Source organism: Dromiciops gliroides, chromosome 4 (assembly GCF_019393635.1).
Source record: "Dromiciops gliroides isolate mDroGli1 chromosome 4, mDroGli1.pri, whole genome shotgun sequence".
NCBI lineage: Eukaryota > Metazoa > Chordata > Mammalia > Microbiotheria > Microbiotheriidae > Dromiciops > Dromiciops gliroides.
In genome coordinates this window covers 226592774-226618822 of record NC_057864.1, presented here as the reverse complement: position 1 = coordinate 226618822, position 26049 = coordinate 226592774, and the positions used below count along the sequence as shown (strand labels likewise).

The 26049-nt window shown below is 37.8% G+C and overlaps 1 protein-coding gene across 3 annotated transcripts in view; it reads left to right on the top strand.

Annotated features, from left to right (window-relative positions):
- Positions 1 to 26049, top strand: part of ELAC2 (elaC ribonuclease Z 2) — a 60565-nt gene that overhangs the window by 33236 nt on the left and 1280 nt on the right. For all 3 annotated transcript variants that reach the window (XM_043963296.1, XM_043963295.1, XM_043963297.1), the window contains 15 exons: positions 928 to 986; positions 1083 to 1155; positions 1973 to 2085; positions 3305 to 3403; positions 11607 to 11745; positions 11827 to 11912; positions 14413 to 14522; positions 15820 to 15916; positions 18351 to 18489; positions 22801 to 22839; positions 22984 to 23093; positions 23656 to 23755; positions 23837 to 23957; positions 24224 to 24302; positions 25655 to 25799. In XM_043963296.1, the coding sequence (XP_043819231.1) occupies positions 928 to 986; positions 1083 to 1155; positions 1973 to 2085; positions 3305 to 3403; positions 11607 to 11745; positions 11827 to 11912; positions 14413 to 14522; positions 15820 to 15916; positions 18351 to 18489; positions 22801 to 22839; positions 22984 to 23093; positions 23656 to 23755; positions 23837 to 23957; positions 24224 to 24302; positions 25655 to 25799 (1509 nt within the window). The remainder of the gene's footprint in view (positions 1 to 927; positions 987 to 1082; positions 1156 to 1972; positions 2086 to 3304; positions 3404 to 11606; positions 11746 to 11826; positions 11913 to 14412; positions 14523 to 15819; positions 15917 to 18350; positions 18490 to 22800; positions 22840 to 22983; positions 23094 to 23655; positions 23756 to 23836; positions 23958 to 24223; positions 24303 to 25654; positions 25800 to 26049) is intronic.

Genomic DNA, 26049 nt, shown 5'->3' with positions numbered 1-26049 from the left:
GCCTTCAGTGTTCACTGAGTGGTCTGATCTAGGGTAAAGTTTGGTCACTTCCCTCCACCCTCCTTGGTCTGAGCACTGTAAGATCCTGACTTGGTTTTGATTCTTGAGCAGTAGGCCTATGGGCTTGCCCATTTGGAATTTCAGTAGATTCCTGCTAGATTTGTCCACTGTTAGCCAGCTGGAAAGCTCCTCTGTTGGTTCAGAGTGACAGAACTGTAGGTTTACCATTGGTTTGGGATTCCATCCCTGGTTACATCTTTGCAGGATTGAGAGTGGGCTCCATTCTATTACTGGGGTCTAAGCTTCAACAACTGCTGCTTACTTTTGAATGTATTACTTGTTCAGTACACAGCTTAGGCCCCATGACTGTTTTTCACTTTTGAATGCCAACCCTAGGCTCAGGTTCTCCTCCTCAATCTAGCCTGGATTGAAGACCCAGAACTGATTAATAAGGGACAAAGTTGCCCAATTGGCACCTGTTCTACCCTTATAAGTTTAAGCTGCTTTGTACTATATCTGCATTGATCTACAACCACTTCCTACACTAGAATGTGGCATACTCCTGGTTAAACTCTTTCCCCCGCATCTTCAGACTTCTCTTGGCATTCTCTTTGTATATTGACATGGACTGGAAAAATGACTTTTTTCTCCTTGGAATTCCTACTCAATGTATGTTCTGATATGTTTTCTATATTTGTTTAGATTATTTTCTGGGGGTGGGGGGGGAAGAGTTTGGGAGTGACGAGGAATGGGTTTTGAAGTTTGTTATACTTCCTGCTACTCTTAGGCTAAATTTAATGACTAATAAAACTAAAATGCATTTTTCTGAATTAAAGAATATGTACTATCAGGGAAGAATTTTCTCTAACATAATTGATTAAAAGCAGATCTTCTTTCTCATTTTTCATATTCAACTTCTGTTTGCAGCTTCACATGAAACAAGGAAATTTTTTGGTGTTCAAAGCAAGAGATCTGGGGCTTCCAGTGTAAGTAGAGGGAGTAGATGATACGGGGAGCATGCTTTGGGCATTTACTTGTAGAATTACTAGCTCTGACGTATAAGTTTTGTTTTTTACTTTTAGTGGCACATCTGCCATTGCACCTATAATTGCTGCTGTCAAGGCTGGGAAAAGTTTCACTTATGAAGGAAGAGAGGTAAGACTGGGTGGTTATGACCTTGGGGCAATTGGCAGAGCTTAGAAATGAGGCATAGAATTTTAGTCTTGGCCCTGGGCAAGAACCTTATGATCATGTTCACATTCTTTTCACTCAACTCTGTGACATAAAAGGATATGTTGTTATCCATATTTTTCTTACTGATCACTCATCTGTGACCAGTTTGGTTAGTATACTACAGGTGTCATATTAAGAATTAATGGGTTAAATTATTTTCCCCCACTAAATTTTTGTGTAGTTGAACAGCACTTATAATCAGGTAAATATCTAGTCATCTCCTCCACAAGTATTTCTAGTGAAATGGCATTTTGCCTATGGAATTAAAATTCTTGATCCATACTCTATGGTGGAGCTCTACAGATAAATGGGAGGTTGCTCTCAAGATAGGGCTAGATATATAAACCTGGGTATATAAAGACTCCAAGGAAGAGTAGCCTCCTGGGCCCTGCCACTCTTAGGCTCCAAACTCTTCAGATGTAATAGTTGTGGCTCCCTAATTTGTTGATACTTTTTAGAATTAAGCTACTAGATGGTAGAAAAGATTTGCAAACTTAACAGAGAAGACATGTAGATCATTAGTTATAGGATGAAGAGGTGATTTTTCATGAAGCTAATTTTATTTTCTCATGTAACTCAACTGAAATATCTGCAAACTTTACATCTAGGATGTTGGACAAGGATGTTGAGTTGAAGACTATTGTTTGTTGGCTTTTGAGGGGTTTTATATTAGTCCTTATTCTTCAGACGTTTTTAAACCAAATGCCCCTTGTTGTTTTTTATTATTATTATTTTATAGATTTTGCCAGAGGAGGTTTGCAACCCTCCAGATCCTGGCTCTGTTTTTATTGTGGTGGAATGTCCTGACCAAGGATTTGTAGAGCCGATCTGTGAAAATGACACCTTCCGGAGGTATGGAAATCTCTGGGCTTAGCTAAGTGAGAAACTACATTGGGTGAACAGTACCAAATGAAAAAAAAATTTTTTGACCCAGCCTATGATTTCATCAAGCTCCTACTTTTTCCATGAAGATCAACAACTAACTATTCTGTAACTTGTGGTCTTCAGAGAGTTCAGAGGCTTTGAGAGCTTAAGAGACCAACCAACATGTGTCAGAGATAGTACCTGAATCTGGGCTTCTCTCTTCAAGGACTGCTGTCTATTCACCATGCCCTGCTGCATCATAGATTAATCCTTTTTAAATGATTGATCAGAATAGAAGGAATTGTCTTTGTTTAAGGAGATCCTTATCCAAAAATAATTTTTAAAAAAATCTGTAGTCAAGGCCATTTTTTAAACTTTATTTACAAAGGGAACATTTTCAAATACCCTTTGAAAAACTGAGATGAAAAAATCCTCTATCAGGATTAGACAGGTAGTAAACTTTACTTGAGATTGAGTGTATTTAAAATATTAATAGAAATTCAGGGAATTTTTATCTTCTTCAGTGAGCTAGAAATTCTGAAGTTGACTGTATTATAGGCATTTTAAAACGACTATCAGATCCTTTTTTTGGTTTGTTTTTGATTGTCTCCTATGTATACTATCTTAAGTTGCCTACCTATGTGGAAACTCAGAACTAATTTTGCTTTTGTTGGCCTGATAGAAGCGTGGTATTTAGGTGATGTATAGATTTTCTATAACAGGATAAGATTGATACTGTCTGAACTGGTTTCTTGAGCAGATTAATTATTATTTATTACTAGGTTTGTTCATGTTGAAAAGCAGGGCAGAAATAGTTTCTGTTCTACCTTCACCTTTTTCAGATTTGGAGTAGTAAGGAAGAAAAATGATAGCATTGGACCCGTTTTACGTATTTACCCCCCACCAAGTCTTTATTCAAGGTTCAGGGATTCACTTAAGATAAACTCTTTGGAAACCATAAAATTGGAGAACTTAGGGGAAAGTGTTAAGGATGCAGAAGAGGGTTTTGGGTAGGAGACAGTATTCCTTTTAGGGAAACTACTTGGCATTTCTGTTGAGCATATTTAGATGCTATGATAGCAGAAATCCCTGCTGGCTTCTAGCTAGCAAAATTGACTTTTCAGATAGGAATTTGATTTCCTCCAAACCCAGTTGAACGCCATGTGTACTTGTTATGCTGTTTTCATTAAATTATTATTAATTTCAGGTATCAAGAGGGAAAGGCTGAAGCTCATGTGGCTGTGGTTGTTCACATGACTCCAGAATCAATATTGCAGGATAGCAGATACCAACAATGGATGGAAAGGTATGTGCCAAGACACATCAAAGTAGCTTTTGTGTGCTGAGGCTTAGACTTATCAGAACTAGAAGAGGCGTGAAAGATAATCTGGTCTAACCAGCTCATTTTTCAGATTTGGAAACAGAAGCCTAGAGAAATTAATACTATAATAATGTATATAAAGAGATATGTATATTTATATATTTTTGGATCTATATTTATCTGTCTATATCTGTCTGTCTGTCTGTCTATCTAGCTATCTCTTTGTGTCATACAAAGCCCTTTCCCTGCAATAACCCTTTAGGCTAGCTAGTAATTTGCCTAGTCATTTACTTTCTCCTTTAAGAAGATGGATGCTCTGCTATTTGGTACATATTTGATAGTATTGATATTACTTCATTGTTTATGATACCTTTTTACCAAAATGTAGTTTCCTTAATTATCTCTTTTAATTATGTCTGGTTTTGCTTTGTCTTTGAGATCATGATTGCTAGCCCTGGCCTTTTAATTTCATTTGAAATACGATAGATTCTGTTCTAGCCCCTTATTTCAACTTTGTATATGTCTTGTGGCTGATAAAGATGAAATGACTAACAAAGGTTTGAACTCCCAAACATATTGATTTATTAAGCAACGTTTTTTAATTGCCTACCAAATTAGGACCAGCCATTTTCCTTCTCATTGGCACATTACATTTAATCAAATAAGAACAATTAATTAAAAGAAAACAATTAACAGGGACACAAATTTAAGAAATTTGATTTCTAGTTGGAAGAAAAAGAAGGAACTTTCCAAGTTTGGAGGGGGGAAGTGAATAGGTGCAATTCCCTGAAATCAGAAAAAGAGGTCCCACTCCCCTCTGGCCCCACCCCAGGTGTCTTTATTCTATTAAAGGAACATGGAAACAATAACTGATTGACCAGTATGGGGCCAGTTTTCAGATAAGATAGAAGAATTGCTTGAGGGGGGCAGCTAGGTGACACAGTGGATAAAGCACCTGCCCTGGATTCAGGAGGACCTGAATTCAAATCCAGCCTCAGACACTTGACACTAACTGTGTGACCCTGGGCAAGTCACTTAACCCCCATTGCCCTGCAAAAAAAAAAAAGTAGAGGTTCACTTTAAAAAAAATAAAGAATTGCTTGAGTGAGAAATTGTGAGAAAACTTCACATTAGTCTTTGTATCTGATTGAGTTTCAGGTCAGTATAATGTAGGTCTTTAGTTAAGGGTCTCTCGTATCAGGTGGAGGTGGTCTAGTTTCCTATCCACACAAGGGCTAGGTTCAAATAATGCAACAAAGTCCTCTCACAATCCCCACAATTGAAGTTTTCTTACAAGATAGAAATTGAACTAGATCCATAATTTAATAGAGCAGGAATTGAGCTAGATCCAGAATTGAGTCACAAGTGTGACTAGTGTGGTTCACTCAAGTCCTATTACCACTAGATGTTCTATTCCCTTAATTTCCCCTTTTGATTCATTGGGGAGTGGCAGGTTACTGCCCTTTTGGATCACTTCTCTATAAGGTTTTTCATATATTCATAATCAGAATTACCTAAATCAGATTAAACTACTCAGATGGCTCACCATGGATTGGTTTTCAGAAGGGAGATTTACATGTCATAAGGAAACCAAGAAACTTAAACACCATGAAACAAAAGGTGAAAGCAATACAATAATGGTTATCAATATTAACTAATATCATCTCCTTATATACTAGTAACCCACTCCCAGTGTGCATTTAATCAACACATTTTGAATCCTAGATGTCTGATGTTGTTGTCTGGTCCCTGGTTATTTGCTCTTGGACATTTTGGAATAGGATTCATTTTCAGGACAACTCTGAAGGGGACTCTACTTCTTTGGTTCCAAATCACGTGTAGAGATACCTAGATAATTTTGCTAAAATCTGCCAGTAACAAGATTAATACAGTTTAGTACATGTTTTTTTTTTTTTTTTTTTTTTTTGGTGAGGCAATTGGGGTTAAGGGACTTGCCCAGGGTCACACAGCTAGTAAGTGTAAAGTGTCTGAGGTTGGATTTGAACTCAGGTCCTCCTGACTCCAGGGCTGGTGCTCTATCCACTGTGCCACCTAGCTGCCCCAGTACATTCTCTTAAATTTGGTTTTCCAAACCTGAAACTTCAGAGAATTTCAGTTTTTCGCATACCACTTGCTCTTTCTATTTTTACCTAAACCCAAATCTGATAGGAGAAATGTATATTTTTTTAAATCACGAATGCCTGCTTTGTAAAATGAACTATTCTTCTTTTTTTTTTTTAATGTAAAAACCAGGTTTATTACAAGAGAAATGAATGTGTATGTGGAACCTAATGGGTTACTGGTATTTACAGAAGTTTACATCTTTTTCTTTCTTTCTTTTTTTTTTTTTCAGCAACAAACATTTATTTTATTTTCCAGTTACATGTAAGGGTAGTTTTCAATTCTTTTTTCTTTTTCTTTTTTTTTGAGGGGCAATGAGGGTTAAGTGACTTACCCAGAGTCACACAGCTAGTGTCAAGTGTCTGAAGCTGGATTTGAACTCAGATACTCCTGAATCCAGGGCCAGTACTTTATCCACTGTGCCACCTAGCTGCCCCCGAGGGCTATCAATTCTTTTTTTTTTTTCTTTTTAAGGGTAGTTTTCAACATTCATTTTCATAAGATTTAGAGTTCCAAATTATTCTCCCTCCCTCCCTTTCCTCCCCCCTCCACAAGATTGCAATCAGGTTATATATGTACAATCCACAAGTGTTCTTTTTATCAGTTCTTTCTATAGGGGTGCATAGTAAGCTTCCTCATTAGTTCCTTGGTATTGTCTTGGATCATTGCACTGCTGAGAGTAGTTAAGTCATTCACAATTGCTCATTGAACAATACTGCTGTCACTCACAGGCACAGACTGACCTGAAATATACCATAACAGGTGAAAAACTCCCTTAGCTCTCTTTAATTCCAGGCATGAGTCTTATTTAATAGCCAGTCATATAGTCACATAGTATTAGAAGCTAAGGCTCTGGATTAACCAGGTGGGGAAATTTCCTGTTAAGAAAGGAAATAGCACAAGAGGATTCTGCCTTAGGCCATGCTAAGGTCGTCCCCTTAATTTTTCCCAGGGACAGATATCCACCTGTAGGAGTTCTCAGACTGCAACACACACTGTCTTCTACTATTAGCTTCATGATAATTCAGACAATCATCCCTGTAATCAAAACTCAAAACAATAGTAAATTATAGTTCCTGGGGTTTCAAATAGCAAAATTTGACTAACCACATTTTAGGGCTTAAATACTATTAACTTCTCATGTTTCCCTAATGGTTACATTTCGTTATCCTTTACTTATAAATTAAAACTAACATCATTCTGGGGTTTCAGACATAAAGGAAGTACCTGATAGTTGACTCATTGCTGTATTGAAGTTATATCTTTAAACCTTTTTTATAAAAAACCATTTTTATAAATGATAGCCAGAAATTTTCAGATGAAAACTCACTCTTATTATAGTAAACTTATTATCTGTCTTAAAACAAAATATAGCCCATTAAATATTTAAGTTTTCAAATTTCTACTTTATCACATTCTTTACAAACCCAATTAATAATCTAACAGCAGTCTTTTTTTTTCCGGAGCAATGAGGGTTAAATGACTTACCCAGGGTCATGCAGCTAGTAAGTGTCAAGTGTCTGAAGCTGGATTTGAACTCAGCTCTTCCTGATTCCAGGGCCAGCGCTTTATCCGCTATACCACCTAGCTGCCCCAGTCATCCGATTTCCCATATCTCACAGTGTAAGAGAATTTATAAATATGATGTCATGTATTTCAAACATGAAACAAAACTTGTTACCAGTCAGTTGACATCAGTTCAACCAAATGCATTTCCAAATTATTTTACATAGAAAATCATTAATCATACTACATTTTATTTTATAGTATTTATACATTTTATACTAATCACATTTAAAACCTGTTGTGTAATTACATTTAACTCAAGAAAAAAAGTTAACATTTATATAGTGCTTTTGTTGTTCAGTCATTTCAGTCGTGTCCAACTCTTTGGAGTTTTCTCCAAAGTGTTTTTGGACCTCATTTGGCATTTTCTTGGCAAAGATACTGGAGTAGTTTGTCATTTCCTTCTCTAGCTCATTTTACAGATGAGGAAACTGACAAATAGGCTTAAGTGAGCTGTTCAGGATTACACAGCTAGTAAGTGTCTGAGGCTGGATTTGAAATCAGGAAAAGGAGACATCCTGACTCTAGGCCCTGCACTCTATCCACTATACCAGCTAACTTTTTATGTAGTGCTTACTATGGGCCAGTCACTGTGTTAAGCACTTCGCAAGCATCATATCATTTTGATCCTTACAACAACCCTGGGAGGTAGGTACTATTATTATTTGCCTCTTTACAAATCAGGAAAGTGAGGCAAACAGAAATAAAATAACTTGCTTAAGATCACACAGCCAGTAAATTTCTGAGACTGGAGTGTAATTCAGGTATCCCTGCATTTTTCCAGCATTTTATTGTTGTTGTTGAGCACCTTTTTATTTTGTAACCTGATCTGAGGTGGGAGTGGTTAACATGGTCAGAGGGGGAAAGTTTCTGAGCTGGGGAAGTCACAGGGGATCTCAGAGGTGGAATGGAGGGCTTAGGGGGTCCCTGATCTAGGATAGGGGTCAGCTGAGCTGAGTGGTGTGGGGTTCAGGAGGTTCCTGATCTGGGATAAGGGTCACAAGGAGGATCTCTGAGCTAGGGGAAGTCAAAGAGGATCCCTCCTTATGGGAAAGAAGTATCTTGCAGGTTTGTTTTTTTTTTTAATGACATAATCTGCTGAAAGCTGTGGTAAAAAATGAAAGTTTTAACTTTCATTTTAAGAGTTGAACGCATACTACTGAAACGGTTTTTGAAGGACTGCCAGTTTTTGAAGGACCACCCTTTCGGGGAGGAGACTGTGACGAACAGCTGTGTGCCTGCTGCTGCCCGGGAGGGTGTGGCCAAGCATTTGAGACTTCGGGGCAGCCGCTTAAAAAACTGAGTAGAGAGAACGGAAGTTCGCTCTCTCGGCTCACACACTCTGGCTCGGGTTTGACTGCGTGTTCGGATGATGGGCTCTGGTCCTTGGTGGCAGCACGCGCTTGACTCTGGTTCTCAGCCTGAGAGGTAGTTTTGGGATTCGGTGAGTTTTATAAAAGAACATAGAATAAGCTTAGATCTAAGACTATTCATTTGTATTTCTACTTTCCCATTTCCCTAATCAGTATCACCTGTTTGTTGGCTAATTAATTCCCAAACAATAAAAGCTAATTAATCCCTCTCTAATTAAAGCTCAGAGGCTTCTTTCTCTTACTGGTCTGGGAGATATATAAGGGAAAGGTTAAAGGGGAGTTTAATGCTCTTATATCCAATTTTAAATCTCACAAAGCCTAAAGTAGGAATTAATCCTGTTTACTAGATCAGTGCTTCAGAATGAAAGTTCATTAATCTTTCCCAGTATACTAAACTCTTTGGGTGCAGCCTTTTAGTAGTTTTCTGGCTGTCTGCATTTTCCTCTTAGAAAACTTTCAAGGTAGCAGAATCTACAAACGACACTGAACATGACACAAGACAAAGTTTTTCTTGCATTTTACAAAGATGTAAGAAACAGACAAAACAGTAATATAGAAAGGGTGTGTACAATTTTCCAAAACTTGCCCATTTTTAGAGAATCCGCCTGATAATTTTAAAAAAACAAGAGTTAATAAACTCTTGTAAAATATTACAAGTTAAGACATTCATAATTTTTTATTTAATTTTTATGATTCTTTTATAAGGTACAGAGTTTAGGGAAGCATAGAAACAGTAATAACTTATAAAAACTGAAATTCTCAGAAGTTTAAAGTTTGGAAAACCAAATTTAAGAGATTGTATCTCTTAAGCTATTAATTTTCTTTTTCATAACTTTTTTCCAAAGCTCTCATTTGGGCTTTAAAGTTATCGTTTATCTCTCTTTTTCAGTTCTTGGTTCAACTATTTCAGAAATTCTGATTGGTCTTTTGTACAAGTTGCATTTTTCTTTGAGACTTTGCTGGCAAATGTTTTCAAGTCATCTCTTTTGCTGGGGTTGTGACTTGATCTTCCCTATTGCTATGATGACTTTTCATGATGGGATTCTGTTTTTGTTTGCTTATTTTTTCAACCTACTTCTTGATTTTGAATTTTGTTATTTATGGGCTCTCCATACTTTTAGTGGGAATGCTTGTCTTGAGCTTCTTTCCTCTTACCTCTTTCTGTGGCATTCACTGCTTGGGCTGCAGGCCTGCAAGCTTTCAGTGTTCCCAAAGATTCTGAGAGACTGAGTTGCATGCTTCCCTTAGGTTTGGGATGTCTGCCCTGGTTATTCCATTGTGGGCTTACCCTCTAGACTTTTGGCTAGAATCAAGATCCCTGCTTCAGAGCCATGCACCTGTTCCTTGTTTTAAGAACTTGTTTCTTAGAGAGTATGCAGCAAGAGCCTCAGCCTCATTAGGGACCTGGGTAGTGCGTGACATAGGTATCAAATGGCATATATTCCTCACCTTGCACTACTTCAGGAATCTCTTCCTAACCTGGTGTGCAGGATCTCTTTCAGTTGCTAGGCACTGGAATGGTTTGTCTGGTGCTTTCCTAGCCAGACCTTATCTCCAGCATCTACAGATCTTTCTCTTTCCTTATGATTCCTTGAGCTGGAAAAATAACTCACTGTGACTTTTCCTTGAATTGATTGATGAGAATTCAGTGCATTTTCTAGATCTTTGTAGAGTTGGTTTGGTGGGACAATTCTAATTCTTCACCATCTTCACTGCAATTCTGCCTCATATATAAATATGCTTTATCTTTATTTGCCTTATGTTGGCAACTCAGCTTTTTCAAACGCTTCCTATCCAAGAGGTGAGGAATACTTGGTTTTGTCTTTTTGCTTATATTTTCTTTATCAGGCTCTACAAGCATCTCCCTCCCCACTGACCTTATCGTGTGAATGGGAGCTTCCTCTTTTTACTACTGAGAAGGTGCCACACTTCCAACAAAGATTGTTCTGATCACAGGATATTATGGTCCTACTTTTCCCAGCACTTACCCATAGTTCCCTGTGTTCTACATCACCTTGCCCCTGCAGAGTACATCAAAATATCGTGCCAGGCCTTAGCACAAGCAAGTGTATTGGTTTGGGCCCAGGTCTAGAATACAATAGTAGATTTGTGAATCATAAAGTGTAATTAAAACAACTTTATTGGTGATAAGTACTTTACTGGTGGTACTCCTAAGCTGGACCACATATGCCTCAGGTAAAGCATTAATGATTACGAGGATGGCTACCCTGCCCCCTAAAGGAAAGTAGGCCAGTTTACATAATATAGCTGTTGCTCCTACCTTACTGATTGTGGCTGGGTGTAAGTAAGGCTTGCACCTTACTCCTTGTCTTCATTCTCATCTTTCTGTTCCTAAAAATTTCAACTGAATAAGAATGGGTTCTCCTTTATCAGAGAAAAGTTTAGATGATCATCTGGGGATGTGGAAAAAGAGGTCCTGTTCAGGTACGAGCTGTAACTAAATCTGAAGTCCCCTCCAACTTTGAGATTCTGTGATTCATCTGATTCCTAACCTTTCTTCCAGTCCTGTCTCTTCCATGAAGTCATGACTTTGGTTCGCTCTTGAACTCCAGCAAAAATCACTCTTTTTTACCACTTGTTTGACATTTGGCTATGTGTGACCTGTCTCTCTATAGGAATTTCCTGAGGGAACCCTGCCCCTCATCTTGGGGCCAGCTTTTATGCCAGTGCCTTGCACCATAATAGGATATTGATGTATATTTGGTTTATGGTGTCTGTTTTAGAAACATGCTGCTGACTTCTGATATTTCAGACTTCCTTTGAATTAAATAACATGAGCCTCTTGTCTGAAATTATTAAAATTAATGGTGAAATTGAACCAAAAGTAACTAAGGGCACTTAGTACCTTGGACTCCTATTTTATTGTCCTTTAATTATTCCTTCCTTTCCCCCCATTTTTCTCCCCTCCCCTTTTGTGTTCTTAGATTTCTATCCTGTTCCCTCTGATTTCATCTTCCTCTTCTTATTTCCCTTTCTGAACATGTTCTTTTACCTCTGTCATCTTTCCTCTTATTATGCCTTTCCTTCATACTCTAGGCTTCCCATTTCAATTTGTTTCCATCTCTCTATGAGGTTACCCTTAATTACTTCTTCATTTTCTTCTCCAGATTTGGCCCGCAAACTCAGCACCTCATCTTGAATGAGAATTGTACTTCTGTACACAATCTCCGCAGCCTTAAGATTCAAACTCAGCTCAACCTCATTGACTCAAACATATTTCCCCAGCTTACCAACTACAATTGCAAGGTAGAATATTTATGATTGCTTTTTGTTAATTGGTCTTCTGGGGATTTTCTTTTCCTTATTCTATTTCTTTATCTTTTTCAGGGGGATCTAGCTACCTTCTCCCTGCCTGTAATCCGTGGTGAGTGCCTCCTGAAGTACCAACTACGACCCAAACTACATTGGCAGAGGTATGTGATTCAGAGTCATTTAGTAGTTAAATTTTGAGTGGAGAGGTTTTGAACATTATGCATTTTGGATCTTTGAATCCTACTATTTGAAATTTTACATAATAATATCTCTATTAGATTAGTTTCTTTTTTTATAGCCCCTTTTTCTTGGGGTGTTTTAAGACTACAGATGGGGGCAGCTAGGTGGCGCAGTGGATAAAGCACTGGCCCTGGATTCAGGAGAACCTGATTTCAAATCCAACCTCAGACACTTGACATTTGACACTAGCTGTGTGACCCTGGGCAAGTCACTTAACCCCAATTGCCTCACCAAAAAAAAAAAAAAAAAAGACTACAGACAAATCACCTTCCCTTAAACTATACAGTCAGATTATTCCTCAGGTAATTAAGAGAAGTCTGAGTAGTTAGGTTTTCCATTGATGCTGATAGTTTTGTGGAACGGTTCATTGTCTTTGAAATTACTGAAATTAATTCAAGCTGACAGACACTAAGGCTTTCTGATTTGCTCCTATTAGTATCCTGAACCTGAAAGTGCCACAGAGTTTGAACAGCAGAAGAATGTCATCATCATGACCCTTAAAGATTTGGTAAAGGAACTTGTGCTACAGATAAGGCATGTATTGATGGCACATCAGTCAAAGCTAAGGATAGGAGTAGGGACTGACTTGTGAATTGATTAGTATAAGGAACTCTGGCAGAAAATCCTTCCACCATTCAGGTTAGCACCATTTTTACAACTTAGAGTCTTAAAGAGTTGCCTGAGCAACTCAACTCTAACTCTCAACTTAGAGAGTGCTTAGAGGTTGTGACTTGCCCAGGGTCATACTGCCAGTATGTATCAGAGGCAGGACTTTAATTCGAGTCTTCCTGACTTTAAGACTAGTTCTTTACTGCTTCACACTGCTTCTAAAACTGAAACTAAGAAGCTGAAATTTTAAATGTAAATTCCTACACTTTAGTTCAGTTTGTCAGCCTCACAAATATAAGATGGGGGAAACTTTTGCTTTAGGGTTAAAAAAAAACAACAACCCTGAGGACTTTGAGTTAACTGTGTGCCCTGGTAACCAAAATAGCTAATAAAAGTTTTTAGTTCAGTAAGAGAGGCAAGGTATTCAGGAGTTCTTAGTCCCTTTATATAAGCCTGTCTTGTTTAGACTTTATCTTGTGTTTAGTTCTAGATGACTCATTTTAGAAAGAATGTTAATGTGCTATAGAATGTTTAAAGAAAGGTGAACAGTATTGGGAAAAACCTTGAGAAAATGCTGTATTGTTCCTTTGGAGGGACTAGGGAATGTTTAGCCTAGATAAGGGAAGACTTAGTGAGGGACATTATAATTTCTCCAGGGAAGTGTAAAGAACATTGGATTTGAAGTGAGGACCTAGATTCAAAGCTCAGCTCAGCTACCTATACTCTATAACCTTGGACAAATTTCTTGATTTTGGACTAGAGGATCTCTTCAGTATTTTGACTCTAAATTCCATCATTCTGTGATGAATATTTGAAGAACTGTTACGTGGAAGAAGGGATTTTGATTGGCTCAAGAAGGGTAGAACTAGGACTGAAGGTTGAGGAGAGACAGATTTCTGCTTGATGTAAGGAAAAACTACCCCAAAATGGAATGGTCTGCCCTAGAAGGTGTAGTCCCCTTTACTAGAGGTCTTAAAGAGATAACTGAATGATCCCTTTTGGAGGCTTGATGTAGAATGATTTGCGTCCATCTAGAGTTTGGAGTTGATTACCTGGGCTCCCTTTCAACTCTGAAATCCTCTGAGAGAGTACATTATTTATTCTCATTGACAACTTTCAGGCAGAAGAGGATTTTCATTCACTTTGCTGTATCAAGTGGAACAGGCTTACTTGGCCAAAGCCCTGGAAATTCAGGAGAATGTTAGAAGTAGCTTTGTGGGTTCAGAGCTGTAAAGGAGTTATTCCATCTTGTTTGGGGCTAAAATTCTAGTTAGACTGTCTAGAAATCTAATGAGTGGTTGCCATAAATCAGGAACCTCAGCAAGAGTTTAGACTTTTAAGCATTTATTAAGGTGCATTAGGATCTAGTGATCAGAGAGAAAGAGACCAAAATTCCTTCATCTTATCTATCTCAGGGAGCCAGCATCTCAGCCCCAATGAGGTCCCGGGTGAAAGAGAGCACTTGCTCCTTCCCCCTCCCAGAAGCCTCTTCTCCAACAGGAAACAGGGCCGTACGTGTACACACACACACACACACACACACACACACACACACACACACACACACACACACACACCCCAAAGTTGCCAAGCTGGCAACTTTGATTGACAGTAGCCATGAGCAAACATCACTTCCTGATGCCAAGGCCTCATGGCTTCTATTAAATGAGAGATGCCCAAAGAACAGCATAAAGAGATTTTTCTAGATTGTTGTCAAGGCATTGTTTCCAGACATCAGAATCGTCATTGCCAGCCCCTTACCACCCCCCACCCCCACCTCCAGTTAGCTAAAATGGATTTTTTTTCCTCCAGGGATGCCTGTATCACTTGCAATCTTGATGAATTTGTGACTGAGGCTCTGGACATACCTAATTTCCAGGAAAGTGTACAGGAATATAAGGAAAACATGCCAGACAGTACAGGTGAGTGGAAAGCTCTATCTCAATCTGTGTTCTGGCAATATCTTTACAAGTCTTTAGAGAGTAAAGATTGTTTTGGTGCTGTGTTGATTGCCTAGGATGGTTGGGTATTAGATAATTCATTAGATTTGAATTTGGGTCTGAATGGTCCAATTTCTTGTCCTTCAGGTTAACTAGATAGCTGATGTATTTCCACTAAATGAAATGATTATGGGAGACATTATGGTTTAATGGAAATCACATTAGCCTCTTGCCCTAACTCTACTAGGAACTCTACTAGGATCTTAGACAAGTCACTTCCCCTCTCTGGGCCTCAGTGTCTTAATGTGCAAAATGAGGAACTTTGACTTGGCAAGTTCCATCTGTAAAAATCACATATTCATAAATTGTGAGAAAGTAAGATTTTTTTTAAAGAGATTTATCTTTTCTGATATTTTCATTGTACAGATTTGAAAACAGACTGAAAGAAGTGAAGTTCACTGTCGCAACAGTTTTAGTGGCAGATCTGGTGATGAAACCCAGGCTCCTGATTCTTTTCCCAACTCTTAAAAAAAAAAAAAAAGTCTATGCCTTCCCATCTTGCCTAGGCAGCTGCAATACTTTATTAAGTGTTGGAGTTTTTCCAATCATTGGATATGGCTTTTTCTTTTTCTACTTTTTTGGAATGTTCAGGCTTCTAGTTATTGACAGTTCATGATTTTTTTACAGCAATTTGGAAATCTCAAAACTCTTTATAAAATTCTTTCCATTTGTGTTTTGGGAAAATTTTATTCCACAGTGATGAGTATATTTGGTTTTTAATTAGTTTTTTTAAAAAGTCATGACCTAAATAGTTTTGTCACCTATAAAATGATGATTGATAGAAGAATCTAATAAATCACACAGAAGTTCTTTTTATGTTTAAAAGAGAAAAAAAACTATTTCTGGGAGAAGTATGACAGATTTTGCTTGTATAATTTCACAGGTAACTGATGTGTTTGACTTCAGCATTCCCCAGCTTATTGTCTCTTTGGCCATGAGAAAAAAACATAGATCAAGGAACAGTAGTCACTCATATGATTATTATGTTAGAACCCTTAGTCTCTCCTACAATGAATAACTAAAACCACTTCTGAGTCAAAGAAATTCTCACCCTTTTTACCGTGAGTTTGATTTTTTTGAGGTATGCTAACTCCAACAAGCTGTACAAGGGACCTCTTAATACTAGGCTTTTGAGGCTACTGTTGTGGATTCTAGGGTTAAATATTATATAACTCTTGGTCAGGGAAAACAGGACATTTTCTATGTACTTTTTAAACAGGGAAAGAAATCCAATATCCAGAAGTCGTCTTCCTCGGAACAGGCTCTGCCATTCCAATGAAGATCCGCAACGTCAGTTCCACACTTGTGAACATAAGGTATTGTTTTGTAATAGTGAGGAACTTTTTGATCTTGTAATTTCTTTTGCAGAAAGATCTCCAAAACCCTTAATAATGAATGTTAGACATGAAGTAATTCCTAAATCATTGCACACTACAGACTAGATCAGTTGTGTTCCTTGTTCCTCCTTTCTCATTAAGGCTATGATAAGATGCCATGGCTATTAGTTCACCTGTTGTTTAAGTGTTTAGGGATTACTATTATGTATTTCATGAACCTGATTTTGGTGTCTATGAAAGAATATATCTATCTCTTCTGAAGATATCCCAGAGCAGGATCGGGGGTAGGAGGTGGAGATGGCGGGGAGAAGGCCTTTTTAAGCATCTGTTAAGTGGTAGGAAGTACTCATATCTTTTTTGTTTTGTTTTGTTTTTGTTTTGCGGGGCAATGAGGGTTAAGTGACTTGCTCAGGTTCACACAGCTGGTAAGTGTCAAGTGTCTGAGGTCGGATTTGAACTCAGGTCCTCCTGAATCCAGGGCCAGTGCTTTATCCACTGAACCACCTAGCTGCCCCAAGAAGTACTCATATCTTGAAGCTTATTAGTCTCTTCAGTAATAGAAGACACTAGAAGAAAAGTAGCTCCTTTTCTTGTGCAAGTATTCTTTGATATGACAACCCATAATGTAGAAAATCCATCTTGTAGATTACCTACATCAAGAATGAATGCATTCTCTGTCATCTAAAACTTTTGAATTACTGGTTCTCCATTTAATTCTAAGATATATTAAAAATAGCTTATTGGGGATGGCACTCGTGATGTGGTGAGGAAAATAGTAGTATGGAAAATAGAAAATAGAGTATAGGAGAGATTGAGTGGGAAAGGTTACTATTTGTATTGAAGGCCTAGTCCAGATTTCCTAACCCCAAATTTAATTGTAGTGCAGAGAAGCTTCCTTTGTAGAACACAGACTTGTCCCCTGGTTAACTGTCCAGAATTACCATCACAGTAGTAATCCATTCTACCGTCTTTAGCAGTAACTGAGCATGTCAATAATAAGAGGCAGTTATGACATCTGGATTTGACTCAGAAGATCTGGGTTCAAGTTTCAATTCCAGCATTTGCCTTTGAGCAAATCATTTACCTCTCTGAGCTTGTTTTCTCATTTGAAAAATAGGACAGGTTTACTTATAAAATAGTAGTATATTAATCATATCAGGAAACTTGGTAATAATAACTAGGTGGCGCAATGGCTAGAGTGCTGGTTCTGGAGTCAGAAAGACCAGTCTTAGACACTTACCAGCAGCATGACCCTGCTAAATTACTTAACTTCTATTTGCCTCAATTTCCCCACCTATAAAATGGGGATGCTAGCAGCTACCTTGTAGGGTTTCTGTGAAGATCAGCTTGGCACAATGCATGGTGCATATTAGGTGTTTAATAAATGTTGATTGACGGAAGAAAATGACTCCCAAATGATTAATCAGTTATTTCTTGCTTGATAAAATAGTTACTTTCAATTTTTGTTATGTTGTTGGGTACATCCAGTTCCTTCTGATTTTCCTTAAAGAAAGGAGTTTATGATTTATAAGTGTGAGGTTTTTTGAGTCTTTGCTCTCTTTAAATTCTTAATCCTGAAACATATTTTCCAAAAGATTATTTTGCTGTTTTCTTCTGGGTCCAACTTTTGAATGGAAGATTCTCATGGTATATGTTTTGCTTTGGAGGATATTACAGATCCTTTGTAGAATTTTTTTTCTACCTAAGGCATTTAATGCCTTCCCTCCAAAATTGTCTTAAATTTAATTGTTATTTTTTGTTTGCACATAGTTGTTTGCATCTTGTCTTCCCCATTAAGTTCTTTGAGGTGAGGGATGGCTTTTGCTTTTCTTTGTAACATCAGTTCTTAGTACAGTGCCTGACACATAGTAAGTACTTAAATGTTTGAATAAAATTTGAAATTTAATAAAAACCTGAAGAAGTTTCTTTTCTTGTGTTTTTTCATTTGGGAACCTCTATAGTTATCTTGAACAAATGAAATAATGTTTATATGTAGTGCTCTGAAAACCTTGAAGCACACGTAAATATGAAATGATTGATATTATTAAAAGGAATTCTCACAACCTTTCTATGTAGTAAATAAATTAAAAGATATTTAAAGAGCATTGGTGTGGTATCCTCATGTCTCTCGAGGATAGTACCTTAGATGAGATAACAAATGCTCCCCAGACTACCAAAGTTCAGAGTGCTGCCCAAACCAGATTAAAATGCAATTGGGAAATGTTTGACAAAATAAATAAAAAATACAATACAACACAAATAATGTTAATTTGTGGTTTTCTAAGTCAGTATGTCACCTGCTCTGATCAGTTTTTATTTGAGTCTTAGAGCACTCCTCTACCTTCTTAAGAAAAAAATTACTCATTAACATTTTTTTCTGTTGGCCTAAACTTGGTGGTATTCTCCCTTGCAGCTCTAACCAGTCTCTGCTATTGGATTGTGGGGAAGGCACCTTTGGGCAGCTCTGCCGCCATTATGGAGATAAAGTGGATAGAATCCTGGTTAACATTGCTGCTGTGTTTGTGTCCCACATCCATGCAGATCACCATACGGTGAGTACTGACCTAGAACCATGACTTCTGTTCACTGGTACAGGAGCCTTCTAGTTATAGCTCACTTTTCAATTTTGTGTCTATATATTTTTACCAATTCTGGGGCAGCTAGGTGGCGCAGTGGATAAAGCACTGGCCCTGGATTCAGGAGAACCTGAGTTCAAATTCAACCTCAGACACTTGACACTAGCTGTGTGACCTTGGGCAAGTCACTTAACCCTCATTGCCCTGCCAAAAAATAAAAATAAAAAAGAACTACCAATTCTTTCTTAGGGCTTGATCCCATCCACTCTTCCTGGAAAAAGACCTCTTTTTCTTGCCACTATGTTGTTTCTGAATATTTTCTATTGTGTTTCTTTTATAGTATCTCAGAGTTGCAAAGGACCTAGTACAACCTTTACCTGAATAAAAATCATTCCTTTTACAACATACCTGACAAGTAGGCATCAGTCTTTACTTGAGACTTCTAGTAAGGGAGAATCCACTGCTTCCAAAACAGATCATTTTCCTTTGAGGATAGTTCTAACACACCTAGATTTACTTCTTTTTAATTTCATGTAGCTTCTGCTTCTTATCTCTGGGGCTATTCATAGTAAGTCTCTCCTATGTTAGAGCCTTTCAACCTAAATGCAACTTTCATGTTTTCTGTAAGTTTTCTCCACTCTAGACTAAATATCTCCAATACCCTTTGTTGATGTTTCCATGGCATGAATTCAAGGACCTTCACTGTAGACTCTCTTCAGCTTACCACTGTCTTTCCTAGAATATGCCCCTAATATTGAACTCTCATAGCCTCCTTATTTCTAGATGCAATACCATTCTGATTGCAGTCGAAAAGTTCATTAGTTTTCTTGACTGCCGTATCATCGTTAAGTAATATTGAGCTTATGCTTCACTAAAATATCTAGCTATCTAGCTCTCCTCCATGTTATAGTTGTGAAATTAAATTTTTTGATCCTAAGTGTACAAGTTTACATTTATCCCTATTAAATTTCATCTTATTAACTTTAGTATAATAATCTATTAAGACTTTTTTTAATCCTTAGGCTGTCATCGATTGTTAGATACCCTTTCTAGCTTTGTGCCCTTTGTAAATTTGATAAGCATTTCATCTGTCTAACAGAGATCTCCTTCTAAAGTTGGCATTAAACTGAGACAGTTTTTAGAGTTCATCTTGGAATTTACCTAATTGAACTGTCGCCTAGCCTGAATAGCACAAGAGACTTTTTTGTAAACTATAGCCAGCATTTCTCAATCTGCTGGGTGGCAGTGGTTCCTACAGTATCTCTCCAGCAGGGGGCATCACTCCAGTTTTTACATTCCTTTTTGGATTTTGTTATCTGTGAACTTCTTGATGTTGTTTGTCCTTTGTTCTTGAAGAGGATCATGACATCAAGGTCATGTCATGACTTGTAGTAAACTGGATTTAAGTGAGGCAGGGCTCTATAAAATCACCATCTTCACTCCTCCAGATCCATCTGGGTCCAGGGGCAAGATAAATATCAGGATAACTGGAGATGGCCCTGGATGTTTGAGTCAGGTTAAGTGACTTGCCCAGGGTCACACAGCTAGTGGTGTTAAGTGTCTGAGGCCAAATTTGAACTGGGGTCTTCCTGACTTCAGGGCCTGTATTCTATCCACTAAACCACCTAGCTACCCTTTATCTATGAACTACTGAGGGCCCCAATTGTTATTCCTCCTACATTGTAGCTTCATTCTAGGATATCTAACTAACTTAGTGGTTGTACCTTTGCATTTTTTATCTTTCTTCCCTTTTTGATTAGATTTATAAAACACTAAACAAATTAATTTTTTTAACTTGCCATTATTAGCTATACTGTGTGTTCCTTTATTTTAAGCTGTGCTTTAGAAATTGAAATCCTTTTCCTTGACACCATCCTCTTAACGAGCTGTTCATTTCCTAAATTTATCAGGCATTTCTGAATTTGTTGCCTTTGTTCTGCAATAGTGATGAAAATACCATCTGTCCTCCTAAGTTACACGATGTAGTGGATAGAATACTTGGCCTTGAGTCAGGAAGAAAGACTTAAGTTCAGTTTTGGCTTCTGACACATAATAGCTTTGTGATCCTGAGCAAGTTACTTAACTTTTGCCTCCCTCAGTTTCTTCAATTGTAGAATGATAATAATGGCACCTACCTTACAGGGTTGTTGTGAGAGTCAGATGAGATATTTGAAAAGCACTAAGCACGTCTGACACATAGTAGGTGCTTAATAAACATTTGTTTCTTTTCCTTCCTAAGTTCTTCATTTTTTTTTTTGCATACGACTTTATAATCTTTAGCATTGCTTTTTAAAGGCAGTATAATTTGTGCTCCTGTGAATCACCAGAACTAAGTCATCTGCTTTCATAAATTTTATGAAGTTCTGTTATGTCCTAGCCACATACTCCAAGAAGAAGAAAAATATCTGTGTTATTATTATACTGACAAATAACTGATCCATTACCCTTCAACTCAGTTATTTCTGCTCATTTCTTCTTCCTCTGACCCTTATTGTATTCTCATCTGGAAGAGCTTGTAGATCTCATGATAGATGCTTAGTTAATTTGTTCATTTATTTGATTTCCCCTTCCCATTTTTTAGGGAAGAAACTTTATATCTTTTTGTTAGCTCCATATAGTCAGTGCTCCTTCTTTCTTTTTTTTCTGTGACATTCTCTCTTCCAACTTCCTAATACACTTTAGTGTTCTCTGCCTCTTAGATTCTTTTTCTTTTCATATTGATGCTCTTTTTTTAATAGGAAAATTTCATTCTTCATGATAATCTGGAGAGTAGAGAGAAGTGTTCCTCATGTTTCTTTACTCCTAGGGACTGCTTTCTCAGAAAGAGATCAGCCTACCCTTTGGGCATAGATAGTTGGTATTCTGCCATAGCCAAGTGACTGCTTTACAGACTTAATTGATAGCAAAAATTTTCCTTTTTCTCCATTCTTACTAAAAATGAGATCTTTAGTCTTTGTCTTTCTAGTAGTTCCCTTGGAGCAGCTAGGTTGGCAAGACCTGAGTTCAAATTTTACCTCAGACAGTTAGTAGCTGTGTGATCCTGGGCAAATCAACCCCAATTGCCTTAAACATCTGGGGCCATCTCCAGTTGTCCTCACACTGGGCTCAGATGGCTCTGGAGGAGAGTGAAGTTGGTGACCTTGCACAGCCCCCCTCACTTAAAATCCAATTCAGTGCAAGTCATGACATCTCCCTGTGTCATGGTCCTCTTAGGAACAAGGACAAGCAAACAATAAGTAGTTTCCTTGGAGAACTTCTTTGGAAGTCTTTATTGCCTTTTTATCTCTGCCTAGAGATTAGTGATTAACAAATGAATTGGGATTCATTTCACATTTTTTAAGTCTTACTTTCTCACAGGTGTTTTTTTTTTGTTTGTTTGTTTGTTTTGTTTTTGTTTTTTTTTGTGGGGCAATGGGGATTAAGTGACTTGCCCAAGGTCACACAGCTAGTAAGTGTCAAGTGTCTGATTTGAACTCAGGTACTCCTGAATTCAGGGCTGGTGCTTTATTCACTGCGACACCTAGCCTCCCCTCTCAGGTGTTTTTTGAATGCATTTAGTGTCCATGTAGCTCTGGGGATTGATGATCTGATGTATGAGTAGGCCATTCCCTTATTCTTAGCATTCCAGTAGAAGCTAAAACGAGACCACTTTCAAAGTTGTCCCTTTACAGTTCAGGGACTTAGGCTCCAAGCTGTGAGATTAAAATTGGATATTAGATCATAAATCTCCCCTACTTAACTTTTCCCTTAATTTATCTCCCAGACTAGTAAATGGAAGAAGCTTCTGGTTTTCTAGATAGAGCCTTTATTGTATATAAGGTGTTGTTGATTAGAAGGATAGGAAAATAGAAATACAACACAAATCGTCTTAAATCTAGGCTTAGTCTATATTCCTTATAAAAACTCACCAAACCGAAAAGGCCACCTTTGGAGAGAGAGAGACCGTCTGTGCCGCGCCGTCAGGAGTCCCGCCAAGCAGGCAAAAAGGCTTATTCCCGTTCTCTCCACCCCGGAAGTCAAGAACCCGGCAGGCAGTCTGACATGCGCAGCAGGCGGACTGTTCATCTCCTCCCCAAAAGGGTGGTCCTTGAAAAACTGGCGTCTTTCAATTATCCTAACCGACTGTTAAAAACTTTCATATTTTACCACAAAGCCTCATATAGGACTCTCATGTGCTAGACAAATACTAGAAAAATTGGACTCTAGAACTGAGTAAAATAAAACTGATGGGAAGGAGAAAAATAAAAGTTTTCCTATTTGTCTCCATCTTTACTTTTTATTTTCTAGGGCTTATTAAATATCTTGTTGCAGAGAAAACGTGCTTTGGTAAGTTAAACTCTTTTCACTAGCAATCTGAGATTCCTTGATTTTATATATGTGTCACAGGAAAACACCCATTTCTTCCATTTCCATTGAGCTATCCTGAAGATGCATCTGTGCTGTGACCTCCTTTTCTGTTTTGCTTTTCAGAAATCATTGGGAAAGTCACCCAGCCCACTGTTACTAATTGCACCCACTCAAGTCATGATATGGCTGCAGCAGTACCATGACCATTGCCAGGAGATTCTAGGTGCTGTCAAGTGAGTGACTTAGCACCTGCTTATCTACTGACACAACCATGCCTTCTCAGGAGGCTTTGAAGGGCCAGGATTTTTGTGTCATGGGCCCTTTGGTTAGTCTGATGAAGTCTTTGAACTCCTTCTCAGAATAGTATTTTTAAATGAATAAATTAAAATATAGAGGATTATAAATGAAGCCAGTTACACTGAAATAATTATCAAAATATTTGAAAACAAGTTCATGGGCTCCAGGTTAAGAACCCCAACTATAGAGTTCTTGATACCTACTTGGGTGTCTTACTCGTGGCAACAGGAATCATATCTAATGGTTGCATCAGAACCATAAAACAGATACTGTGAAAGCCTAGAACTAGTCACAAAATTTGGGAGAAAAGAATCTGAAGTTGAACTTTTTGTTTTCCAAGCCACTTATGAGTTTGAATCCTCTTTTGCCTTAATTGTGCTATCCTTTGGCATATGGTTTTCTGAGAACTTGTCTGTTTTACCATAACTTGTATATAATTTTATTTCTTAGTGATAAGGCCTGAACTTTGATTTAAATTTTTCTTTTTTCTCTAAATAGTATGATCCCTGCTAAGTGCCTCCAAGAAGGAATTGAAGTCTCCAAACCCATGATTGCAAGACTGATTACTTCACTGCTAGAAAAATATGATTTGGAAGAGGTACAGAATCTACTAGTTACCTCATAGGGAGAAAAGTGAGGTAGCAGGGGCAGCAGAGCTCTTCCATCTTTTTTCATTCAGTTTCAGACTTGTTTGGTTCTACACTGTAAGAATGCTTTTGGTTGTGCATTGGTTCACAAATCAGGCTGGAAAATAGTCTACTCTGGTGATACCATGCCATGTGATTCTCTGGTCCAGTTGGGTGAGTAATTGCACATGGGTAAGAAATTTGATTGATTTTTTTTTTAATTGTTTAGTTTGATATTTAGTAGGTGGAAAAGAATGCAGAAAATTGAATACAATGCATGTACTTTAATATCAGCATTGGATTCTCCTTGCCTCATACTTTAAGCACCTCTACAAGTATACAGAGGCTTTAGTGCCAAAGAGTCCTACCAGGGAAGTAAAAATAATGGTTCTCTTCCTTTCATACCAGGCATTTAGATTGTGTTAACTTATTCTCCTTAGGGAAAGGAGCTACTATGCTTATTCACGAAGCTACTTTGGAAGATGGTTTAGAGGAGGAAGCAGTAGAAAAGACACACAGGTAATTTGCTCATTAGCTCTTTTCTGTTAAATGTGACCTCTTGCCGCTTCTTGATACAGTGACTTTGTCTCAGATCTTACCAACAAGTATCACATAGTAGGACTGTGGTGAGGAGTTTGGATGCTACTTGTTGAAAGAGAATTCAGAAACCATCTGATCTGTCTCATACTGAACCAGATAGCCCTCTGCCTCTCCCAGTGGTCATCCAGCCTTGGCTTGAAGGTTGTTTTGCTCTAGGACAGTACTAGTTGTTAGGAACTTTTTCCTTACATGGAATTAAAATCTGCCTGAAGCTTTCCCCTATTGCTTAGCTCAGCTGTCTTTGATGCCAAGCAGAACAAATCTAATCTCTCTTCCATTTGATAGCCGTCCGACAATTGGAGACAGATGTTTGGAATTCTTTTTTTTTTTTTTTTTTTGGGTGAGGTAATTGGGGTTAAGTGACTTGCCCAGGGTCACACAGCTAGTAAGTGTTAAGTGTCTGAGGCCAGATTTGAACTCAGGTCCTCCTGAATCCAGGGCCAGTGCTGTACCCACTGCACCACCTAGCTGCCCCGTCGGAATTCTTAATGTAGCCTCATCATATTAGCTTTTTTTGGTTTCATTATGGAATGGTTGTTTCAGATTTTATGGTCCATTAAACTTCTAGAAAATTTTCACAGGAACTGTGATCAGGCCATGATTTTCTAGTCACATATTTTTGCAAGTGGCTCAGCAATCATATTTACCAGTTCTTTCAGCTGGACCCACTGAAAGTCTGACCTGAAAGTTCAACAGTTACTTAGCCACTGAGAAGGGTATAGGCTTAAAGTTTTTGAGTTCATTCTGAAAATATCTGACCCTAAATACAACCAAGAGACTAGGACTACAGATTAGAAGGAGGAGACTAGGGTGATTTTACTAAGTATTTATTGTGGTCTCAGCTTGCAGGGCACAACCCTAAATAATTTGATGATTTTATAGTGCTTAACTATTTTAAAGACAATTTATATACATTATTCTGGAGAATCCTCATAATAGCATATGAGTGAAGCATTTTTATCATTCACATGTTACAGGTGAAAAAAATGTGATATGGAAAGGTGGTTGTGTATTAGAACGGAGAACCCAGGTCTTCTAAGTGCAGTATTCTTTCTGCCATTATAGGCTCTGTAGTGTTTTGTAGGGTTGTAAAAGAAGTAGAAGACATGGTTACTTCCTTTAAGGAAGTTTTAAAAATAGTCATAAAAGAAGATAACTAGAGGTAGCTGTTTCAAACTGAGGTAATTTTCTTTTGAAAGTTAAGGGTTTTAGACACCCTTTTGTTTCTTTTGCATTTTGAATCACATTGTGCTTCCTTCACTTATTTGCAGCACTACTTCCCAGGCAATTGGAGTTGGGGTGAAGATGAATGCCAAGTTTATCATGTTGAACCACTTTAGTCAGCGTTATGCCAAGATCCCCCTTTTCAGCCCTGACTTCAATGAGAAAGTTGGGATTGCATTTGACCACATGAGGGTATGTATATGACATGTTATGTATTTGGTTGAGTATTGGGGCAGAGAGTTCGCATTATGCCTTTTATGAAACATAATTCCAAAAGTCCTTTCTCCTTTTCTTTAATTAGTTAGGTTATTATAGATTTCTTCTTTTAGCTATACTCAAAATTAGATCTTGCCTGCCTGTGATAACAGTTTGATTGCACATACTGTATTGGTTCTTAACCACAGTTTTACCTGTATTTTTCAATACACAACTCAATGATATG